The sequence below is a fragment of the Apaloderma vittatum genome, unplaced genomic scaffold (assembly GCF_000703405.1).
Source record: "Apaloderma vittatum isolate BGI_N311 unplaced genomic scaffold, ASM70340v1 scaffold19471, whole genome shotgun sequence".
Classification (NCBI taxonomy): Eukaryota; Metazoa; Chordata; class Aves; order Trogoniformes; family Trogonidae; genus Apaloderma; species Apaloderma vittatum.
The window spans coordinates 1-10,314 of NW_009700994.1; the positions used below are offsets into that span (position 1 = coordinate 1).

The 10,314-nt window shown below is 47.3% G+C and overlaps 2 protein-coding genes across 2 annotated transcripts; one reads left to right on the forward strand and one right to left on the reverse strand.

Annotated features, from left to right (window-relative positions):
• Positions 1-6: 6 nt before the first annotated feature.
• On the forward strand, positions 7-897 carry SRRD (SRR1 domain containing; the record flags this gene model as incomplete). Its single annotated transcript, XM_009878985.1, has 3 exons — positions 7-173; positions 392-437; positions 673-897. Coding segments are annotated over 3 exons (438 nt in total), but the record flags the coding sequence as incomplete, so codon positions are not given.
• A 903-nt stretch (positions 898-1,800) lies between these two features.
• On the reverse strand, positions 1,801-9,526 carry TFIP11 (tuftelin interacting protein 11; the record flags this gene model as incomplete). The annotated part of the gene is made up of 11 exons (XM_009878986.1): positions 1,801-2,261; positions 3,434-3,599; positions 3,856-3,998; positions 4,619-4,862; positions 5,070-5,238; positions 5,480-5,586; positions 6,204-6,713; positions 7,494-7,646; positions 7,956-8,083; positions 8,617-8,773; positions 9,373-9,526. Coding segments are annotated over 11 exons (2,287 nt in total), but the record flags the coding sequence as incomplete, so codon positions are not given.
• Between the last annotated feature and the right edge of the window lie 788 nt (positions 9,527-10,314).

Sequence of the window (10,314 nt, forward strand, 5' to 3'; positions counted from 1 at the left end):
GTCTGTTCTGCCGCGCAGGAGGGGAAGCACGGCATCGAGGGCTCGGCCACGCTGTTTTATATGGTGCACTGCGGGAAAGCCTTGTACAACAACCTGCTGTGGAGGAACTGGTCCGCGGAGGCCCTGTCCAGGATGGTCATCGTCGGGAACAGCTTCAGGGGCATCGAGGGGAGGCAGGGGGGGGCCCCCCCCAAGGGGGCTGAGGCCTCCCACCCTGTTTTCCTCTCCTCCCTTCCTTTACTCACTTATTTTATCCCTTCTGACAAGGATTTCTGTGTTTTGCTCACTTTCACCTTGCTGTCCCCTTTTTGTCCCCACCTGTCTGTTCAGAAAAGTTGTCTGAGGTCACGGGGGGGTCATCTCTAACGCTGGTTACCTGCTGTTCTTCTAGGCTGTTGTCAAGAATATTGGAGAGGGATTATTCTTACATAGCAAAGGTAGGACACACTAGTTTTTTAACATCATTTTGTGTTGACAAATCACTTTTCAATGAGAATGGAAATTGATTGCAGAGGGTGGTCGTTTTTAAAACCTTTTTTACCTGCTGCTACAATGTTAAAGTGAATCACTTTGGGCTTGGCCTAAGGAGACACCCTCCTCATTTCCACCAGCTCAACTTTGCAGAGAAGGTCTTCTGCATCGTATACAACTTTACCTCCATATGCTCTTCAGGTCTTGAAAGGGACAGAGGAGGTGGCACTGCCAGCCCACCCACGGTACCTGGACACCTTTAACGACACCTCCGTGCACTGGTTTCCCTTGGGAAAACTGAAGGAACTCTCCCCTGAGGTCTGGGACTTCGTGGAGGAGCCGACGTACCAGGACTGCGATGACCTGGAGATCATCAGGAAGGAGGACAGAGGCGCCCAGCGCAGCCCCGCGGCTGCCGAGCCCTGACCCCTCTTTGCAGGGGGGGCCTGGGGGCTGCATCTCTTCCTGAGGTGAAGCTCAAGCACCAACAGTGTCATCGTGTTCTTCCAAAAGTGGCAACACCCGAACACTGACAGGACATTTTTGTATCTTTAATAAAAGGTAGCAGCTGTGCTTTGACTTATACTCACTTAAATGCAGTGAAGTAATTCAGTGAAAACATGCCTTTTAAACCATCCGTGCTGCACAATGCTTGTTCTTTTGATCCCCTCCCCTTTCATGAACAATTTAAAGTCTTTACACGTACTGTGCACACTTTGAAGCATCAGGAAGGGGGCAGTATTTGAGAAGGGCTTGCAGATGAAGGTGTTGGTGTGTAGTTCCAAAAGCAGACTTATAAAAGCCTTCTCACAGGCAGGGGTCTTCAGCTCTCCAGTGCTGCTAAAATCAGCTCTTTGTATCTGTTTTTCTGGGAAGAATCAGGTCTTCTCGCTCTAGGGAAAAAAAAGCTTCAGTTTCCCTCCCTCACCTCTGTGCCCTGAACTGCTGTGGTCCCAGAGTACAGGTTCTGTGAATTTGCTGCAAAAAATCCCCCATCTCCCAGCTGCGCCTGGGCAGGGCAGGGAGGATGCCCAGAGCAGCAGTGAGGGACTTTGTCAGGACAGCAACTTGCTGCCAGAGCAGTGCAGCAGGCAAGGAGAAGCTGTGACATTCCTGGTGCTGGAGACCTTCACAACTCAGCTAGAGCAGTCCTCGCTCATCTGCTGCTGGAGCAGAGAATCACCTCCCGTGCTTCCTAAAATGCTGAACCTCTGTCACAAGTGCAATTACACAAGCGTCAGAAATGCTTCTTCCTTAACATCGATCTCCATGTGTCAGTTCATCTCTTGACAGTGCCTGTTCAGCTATTCTAAGAAAAAAACCCTGGCATACAGTTAAAATTTCACATTATTTACAAATCTGTAACTTCTTTATTCTAAGACAGTTGCACTACAAAGATCAGGGGGAGGGTCTTCAGAGTTCAAAGCTTGGCCCTCACTTAGCCATGTCGATAAGGCTCTGGAGAGAGGTCGGCACCCAAGTCTTTTCTCCTTGTACGAACACGACGCCCCTGTCGATGTAAATGACGATCCGTCCAAATGTGTACAGCTGTTTCCCCTCGTGCCGCTTCCCGATCACAGGCATAAAAACAATGTTGTGCTCCTCCGCTTTTGTCTGAATGAGGTCCTTAAAGTTCATGGGGACGGAGCTGGCGGCCATGCCGATGCCACGCTGAGCCATGTTCTCGGCCTCCCGGCGCTCCTGCATCGCTTCATACTGGAAATCCTTCCTGCGCTCGGTGTGGGTGAGGTAGGCGATGTTCTCCCGAGCGCCCGGCTGCATGTACCCACCTGGTGGGAGAGATAAAACGTGTGAAAACAAGGTCCGTTCCTGGTGGAAGGCCTATGGGTAAACTGCAGTTCAGGGCACATACGGTAAAGTCAACCAATAACCTTCCAGATCCTCCTTTGCACATCCTCATTCCTTAAATTTTATACTGTTATTGCTAATAAAGCAGAGACTGGAGCCAGGTGAATTTGAGAACTGCAACAGGATCTTATACCATCCCCAATTGTTTCTCAGTACCTACAGGAGAGGAGGATGCCACACTGCTACTGGCAAAGGGAAAACACGAATGACGAAAAACAGCTACCAAAAAACCCCCCTCCTCCTCTAAGCCCAAACCAAGCCTGTGGTCTCCATGTGGCACTGCTGGGTCACAAACGGGGACTGCTGCAAAATCAGGCCAAGGATGGAGCAGCAGCACTTTGCAAGAAGCGGTGCTGTGTTAACAGCACTTTCACTCTCAGCCCTCAAGTTCACTTTCTGGCTGCATCACTATCATGCAGGAGGTTGCTCAATAGGTGAATTCCCCTCAGTGCAACACTTGCCCGTAGTTGTGTCATTTTACCACAGAAATAAACATAACACTTAAAATCGGTCTCAAGGAACCTTCCACGTCTCTGGTGCGAACTCTCTACCGCGCTGCGCGGCACACAGGCAGGGGGAACAGAGGAAAGGGATTCTTGGCCTTGGAGGGCAGGGCACATCTCACTGCTGCTCCCCCAGGCGCAGCCTTCTCTCTTTTCTACAGTTTAATTCCCAGTGAATCCTTAACAATCCCTTTTAGGTCACAGGGAGATGCTGTGTGGAAGGAAAGGGCACTGCTCTAAAGCTCAGAAGAACCAGCACCTCACCATAAAGAAAAAAAACCCAGCAAATTACATCTTTGAGAGTCAGCACCTTTAAATTATGGTCTCTCACTGACTGACATAAGATACATTAGAATCAGGCAAGGCTGGTGGAGAATCAGTCACCAAAAATCTGTTTCTGCTTCAGCGAAGCACAGAGAGTTATTAAGAAGCACCTTACGGGTGTTATTTAGGGACACAGCAAGGGAAAAATTTCACTGCTCACGGGAGCTGCTGCAATGCAGCAGTGCCACACCGAAACACAGGCTCCCAGGGACCAAACACTGGTGCTGCCTTCAGCGTCCACTCAGCCATCCTCATAAGCCACTCACCGACACTGGAAGAGACAGCCCGGTTCATGATATCGAGAGCTTCGTTAAATTTGTCTTTGATGGACGGGTGTGCTAGCACTTGGTCCGAGAACATGGACTTCCATCCCAAGTACCACTTGGTAATCTCTTCGTAATTGGGGCTGTTACTAAGCCAAGAGCACAGCACCTGCAAAACAACACAACGGAGTAAGTGCAGTAGGACGGGTACATTTAAGGAAGAGAGTGCTTAATATCACTTAGTTTATTACTGAGAAAAGAAAGGACTGTGACAGCCTGTCCTAATGCTTACGGAGCTATGAGTGGAAACCACTCCATTTGGCAGTTAAACCGTTCCAGCACTAGAGCAGCAATTTCTAGGCAGGATGCACTGAAACACTTCACGGTGAATCAAGCCTGTTGACTCAGCCTTGACAGTTTCTCACCTGCAGCCACTTTGGGAAGAAGTGTTTCTCCAGCAGCCCGACGAGACTGGAGACAGAAATCATCCCCTCCCAGTCAATCACCCAGTAGAAGGCGTCCATGTGCTGCTGGTGGGGGTTTATGATGAGTTCGTTCAAACACATCCCTGAGAAAAGGGGGAAAAGAGTTAGAAAAGAACTCAACTCAGTTTTATCAGTGCTCTGACCTATTTCACTCATGATTTGAGGAGCACCTGCAGTGCCTGTTACTCTAAGGGGCATTCAGGATCTTTAAACCTTCTGGCCAATCCCAGCCACCAGAACAGCACGATTCCATTTCCAGCAACTACAGTTTGCTGCCAGAAACTTAAAACATTCGACTGCTTTGCAGACTGCAGAGCCTTTTAGCCAGTTTGCATAGTTTGTAATTCCCCGTTCAGCCATGCATTAGCACAAACCAAAGACAGGAGTAACAGAGAGACATCATATAGCTTGGTACTACCTGTCAGCTACCAGATATTCCTATCAGCTCAAGAACAGAGGAATCAGATTATTCAGAAAAATACAACAAAAACCATTGAGAATAATCAGAGCACCTCTCCGTATTTTCTACAACGACTCTCTCTAAAAAAAAAAAAAAATGCACAGTACTGGTAGCAGAAAAGAAGATGCAAGCAAGCTTGGTGTAAACTCGCTGCTGTCAACCGTGTTAACACGTATCTTTTCTAGTAACAGAAGGTGGCAACCAGCAGATTCCAGAAATGCAGCACTGTTTGGCTTGTCTCACCTAGTTTAGGCACAATGTTTTTGACCATGAAAGCCTCCCAGGAGCCAGGTGTGAACACATCTTTCCAGGGCTGGAGGATAAGTTTGGCAGAGGAGTCGCTGGGATGCCACTTCTGCAGCGCGTTGGCCAGCTTGTTCCGGATTGGGGAGTAGAGCGGCTCCAACCGTGCCTGCATCAGGGGCAGCCAGGGGTGGATCCACGAATGGATCGGGACGGTGTCTGTCAAAGGATTCCAGCTTTCGACCTTGGGGTAAAGCAGAGAAAAGTATTAAAGTATGTCTATCTGTTAGCAGTAAGTCTTGCCAGATGCAAGAAGAGCCCTAATGCACCCTCCTAACTCCTGAACGCTCTGGCCGAGGCAGCAAGCCAGTGTTTTAAAAGTTCCAGTTGGCTGAAATTCAAATACTAGTGCAGAGCATGGCTTCATTCTAGCACAGCCTGCTCGTCTTACCTCTTTCTGTAGCTTGGGGAAGATGAGCTGATCCAGAATGTTATCCAGTATCCAGACAGGAACAACGTTTACCCAGCTATCCAAGAAATCCACCATCGACCCACAGTTCCTCGGTTGCCACTGCGCCACGATGTTTCTGACATACGGCATCCAGATCTCCCACATCAGTCTGGGGGGGAAAAAAAAACCCAAACAAACCAAAAGTCAAAGCTAAGCTTAAAGCTATAGCCCCAAGCCTAAATAAACCAAATATTATTTACAAAACTACTCCTTTTTATAGAGCTGACTGCTAGATTTTAACAGAGACATCAAGAGAGTCATCTGGGAAGCACGCTTGTGCCTCTTTTATCCATCCCTAAGGAAGCAGCACTTGAGGATGCTGCACAAAGTACAACTCCCTTCCTCCTTACCTGTGAAAAGCATCTGTCGACAGGTCCTGCCCACTGTGTGACAACAGCTGATCGTTTTCCAAAAGGCTCTTCCACTTGGCTATGATCTCAGTGCCATAAGTACAGTCCTGGAAAGGGTAAGGCAGGAGCGGCCGTCAGCCTTTCTCACTCATTTCAGCTGGTACCTAGCAGGAGTGGGCTGCTTGGCTGCAGATAACCCTTCTCACCCTCTGAAAAGGCAAGCTAGGAGCTCACAACCACGATCAGTGAAGTGCCACAAGAGGAAAATCCCACTTTGTGGATTTAACATACAACTGAGGGGGGAAAGAGGATGGTCTCAACATTTCCAGGTGTACAGAGAGAATTCGGATTCTTGCCTTTCACAGTCTGAATGGCCTTAAGAATAGACAGCACATATCTGACCACCTGAAAGGCAGAGCTCTCCTGCTTTTGCTAAAAAACAACAAATAGAGACTTAGCTTTCACCTACTTATTCTTCGCAACACCCATGAAAGGGATTAATTTCAGCATTACAAGCTGCTAAATTGTTAGCTACTTTGTGGAACAGTAGCCCTCAGTCACAGCAATTGTCCGAGAGTGGGGATTTGGTTTGCTCTTTTATTTTTTTTTCCTTCTCTCCAGACTGGTAGGAATTTGGGACAAGGAGTGGGGCAGGGAGACTCAAGATAATAAAGACTGCTTAAGACTTACTTCAAGTAAGAAGTGCAGATAAACTACTACACACCTTGAGGGGATCCCAGTTCTTGAAGTAATCCTTCATGAGAGGATAGACGATTGCCACGGCCAGGTCTACCCTGTCAGACATCCTGTACTCTTCGTAGTACTTGTCCTGAAGGGTCTCAAAGATCTTTGCACACTCGTCCAAGGTTAAGGGATTCTCACAGCTGGGCTGCATCCGTCTCTCGCACTCCTCCACCATGTCCAGCACCTTGCTGAGATTGCTGATCGCCCTCTCCTCGTGCGAGAGGACTTCCGACATCTTCTCTATCTCGTGGCTCAGGTTCACGACCATGTCTCTCTCGTACTGCAGCTGCCGGTCGTTCTGGATGATCTCCTGCTCCGTGATGTCAATGAGCAGTTGCAAGTTGTGCTCCAGCTCAGGCAAGGCAAATCCCTGGGGCTTGGAGTCTTTGCCCAGTGGCTGCTGAGGACTGTCGTCAGGGATATTGTGCTTGTGGCTGATCTGACTGTAGCTGTAATAAACCTTTTGCTCCCGGCCCGTCATGTCTATGACCTTCCAACAAATAAGAACAAACACGTCTCAAAAAAACCCCAACAAAACAACACCCAAACTGTATCTCACATTTAAAAAAGGGGGAAATCCCTGACTCCAAATTGAAAACTGGAGATTTCCACAAACCTCAATTACTCCAGCAGGCTACCAATACACACTGGGGCTCTGAATGAGGCAGGTGGGGATTGCCTCCACACATTAAGTGTTAAAATGAGTAAGAAACAATTTGGAATCAAAGCTGGAAGAGTCACCTCTTCTAATCTCAGTTTTATCACTTTGCTGAGTAATTCTACAAGGAGCGACAATGCATGTAGTATTTATTCATTACTGCACCAAAGTCTTAGGTACTTTTATACATTTTTTTCAAAGACACATTCATTTTTGATGAGTAATTTTATAAGGTGCATACAAGACAGATTCCCCACTGTCCTTTTTAGACAGAAGATGGTTCAAACTACACATCGAGATGTACAATCTCATAAGGGCAACTGTGCTTACAGAAGTGGACGAGCATTTCATTTACGAGAAATGTGAAACAATAAAAAAGAACCACCACATTTAAGCTCATTTGCATTTCTGAGACCAAAGAACTTGCTTAAAACCAAATCCAACATCCTAAGGAACACAGCAATAAGTGCAAGCTCCTGGTTTTCATGAGGCTGCCGAGACAGCTCTCAGAACATGCTTCTGTTAAGGTTACCAACGGCTGAACAGCACTCACGATACCGAAGTGGACAAATCGCTTCACAGAGATGCCACCTCTTGGGTTATCAGCCTTACCTTGACTTGAGACAGCTCCTTCTGAGGGGCCGAAAGCTTCTTGTTGATCCTACCCTTGGCTTTCAGCTCTTCTACTGTCTTATAGCTGTATTTGGGCTTTTTCTTGCCTCCATTCGGATCCTTCCGCCACTGACTGAGCTCTTTTTGAAATTCCTAAGCAAAAAACAAAGAGGAGTTATGGCTGCTGCTCTCTGTCACGCTCCAAATTTATCTTGATTTCCTACAGGAAAACAACCACCAGATCAATGAAGAACGCTGTATAGCAAAATAACTGGGAAAGTGGTAAAGCTCAGCGACAAACCAGCTCCCATGCTGTGGTCCGGTCAACCACCCTCTTCGCCACGCTACAATCACATTTCTGATCTTTTTTCAGTTTTCTCTGGCATGGAAACTAATATTCAAACTGAATTTTGTATGTACAACACAACAGGGATACAGATAGACCACGAATCATAAAAATACCTCCTCGGCTTCTTCCTCTGAGTCCACAACAGGGAAGTCTTGCAAAGACGGGCTGGTTCTCTCCGAGCCGTACGCCCCCCCCGCTCCTTTGCCTTTTCTCTGTTTGGCCTCTATCGGATTGATGATACCTAAGAGGACAATATGCAGGCCCAAAAGAACAGTTTACTTACTGAGAGAACAGGGGGTGGTTTTTCTAACAGCACCCCAAGTTATCAAACCAGCACAGACATCCCGCCTGGTATTCCGCCTCTATCACTATGGTATCTTCTACCACTTCACCAATATCTTAATGGCTATAAAATCACTTAATTCCAGCACATACAAAAAAATAACCCAAGCCCAAACCAAAGCAGACTATTGTTCACATCTGCAATTCATTCCTTTTTTAACTCTATCACATAAAACAGCATCTCTGGTTCTGCGAGCTGGCTATCTCTGGAATTTTATCTCCCTTCTTTCTTCCTCTTTTTCTCTTACAAAGTAACAAGAGCATAAAACTGACCTCTTTTAGGCTAAATGCAATTGAATCTCACCATGAGGACCCTGATCACTTGCAAGAGATGCAGATGAAGCCATATGGAGGGGGCAGTTCTTTAAAGAATGCAATCTCTTCTCCAAATTCCTAGTTAACAAGAAGGAACCTGTCACACAACCACCGTACCTTGAGCATTCTTCCCAAGACCTCTTCCAGGGACGTAACCCATCTTCTGGAGAAGCTTCTGTCCAATTCCCTTAGTGTGTCTCTCCCAGCTGCCGAAATCCATGAAGGGTTTTGTCCCCCCTACAAAGCCCTTCTGACTGGGCTTGAAATTACCACCCTGTTAAAACAAACAACCCCACATGACATTTTTTAAGGCGTTGTGGTTAACCATGCTCTTCAGTTTTCACTCAAAAAGAAGATTCTTCCCAAAAGCAATTCAGCTGTCACTACACTGCACAGCTTGCTCTGTCATGATTTGTGTCTCCTCACATCTATGGACCTTCCTGAAATTCCTCGGATGGAAAAGGAAAGCCCTGACAAGCTTAGACTGACAACCTGGCAGTTATTAGGTTCTACCACTGACTTCAGGTGAAGCTGCTTCCTGATTCTGTGTTTGGTAACTTAGTGTAATACTGTTTTGTGAGTTTAGAAGAAAAGAGTCTTTGGAAGGCAGTAAACTATGGGCATTCTTTTATTTTAACCTTGACTATCCAAAGGGAATATCAAGGAAGCTAAGAAGACTGATGTTTCCAGGACACATAACAATATATTAGAACAGCTAAAGGACAGAGAAAACCCCTTCCTGAAAGGCATGCTGTCACACATGGTTCTCTGGCTTTAATTATCTCCCCTTTTCTGTAGTGCTCAGCACCTCTGATTACAGCCCAAGTTTCACAAATACACCACAGAGAACTGAAACCTTCCTGGATAACTCACTGTTTTTAACTTCTTCGGCACAAACTCTTTAGGGATTTCTTCCTGCTTAATGGGCTTTTCATCTTCATCAGAGTCCTCTTCTGACACATCCTCCGCTGCGGACTTTTTCAGCCCAGCACTGATGAAGTTCACGGGGGCCGAGTAATCCCTGGAACTGCACCACAACGAGACCTGTGAGTGAGTTCCATTCCAGCAGACCAGTGAGAATTCCTACAGAAGCCTGGAGATGGTTACACCTCAGATCCCCCTCATCTGCCCTAAAATCACAGAATGCTGGAGGTTGGAAGGGACCTCTGGAGCTCACCCAGTGCCCCCCCCGGCCAGAGCAGGGTCACCCAGGGCAGCCACACAGGAACGTGTCCAGGCGGGTTGGAAAGTCTCCAGAGCAGGAGACTCCACACCCTCTCTGGGCAGCCTGGGCCAGGGCTCTGATACCCACAGAGGGAAAAAGTTTCTCCTCATGTTGAGGTGGAACTTCCTATGTTCGAATTTAAACCCATTATTCCTTGTTCTATTGCTGGGCACCACTGAGAAGAGATTTTCCCTTCCCCTTGATCTCCACCTCTCAAATATTTCTATATGTTAATAAATCCCCTCTCAGTCGTCTCCTTTCAAGGCTGAACAGCCCAAATTCTCTCAGTCTCCCTTCCTAGGAAAGATGTTCAAGTCCCTTAATCATCCTCGTAGCTCTCCATTAGACACTCTCCAGTAGGTAACTTTCTCTCTTGAACTGGGGAGCCCAGAACTGGACACAGGATTCCAGGGGTGGTCTCACCAGGGCACAGCAGAGGGAGAGTAGAACCTCCCAGGGCCTGCTGGAGACACTTGCCTTATCTTTTAAATTTAATACTAAACACCGGCGAGCAGCTTAACGCTGGTTTTGCCAGGAAATAAAGGTTTTTCCCCCCGGAAAGAGAGGCAAAGTCCCCGCGGGCAGCCCCG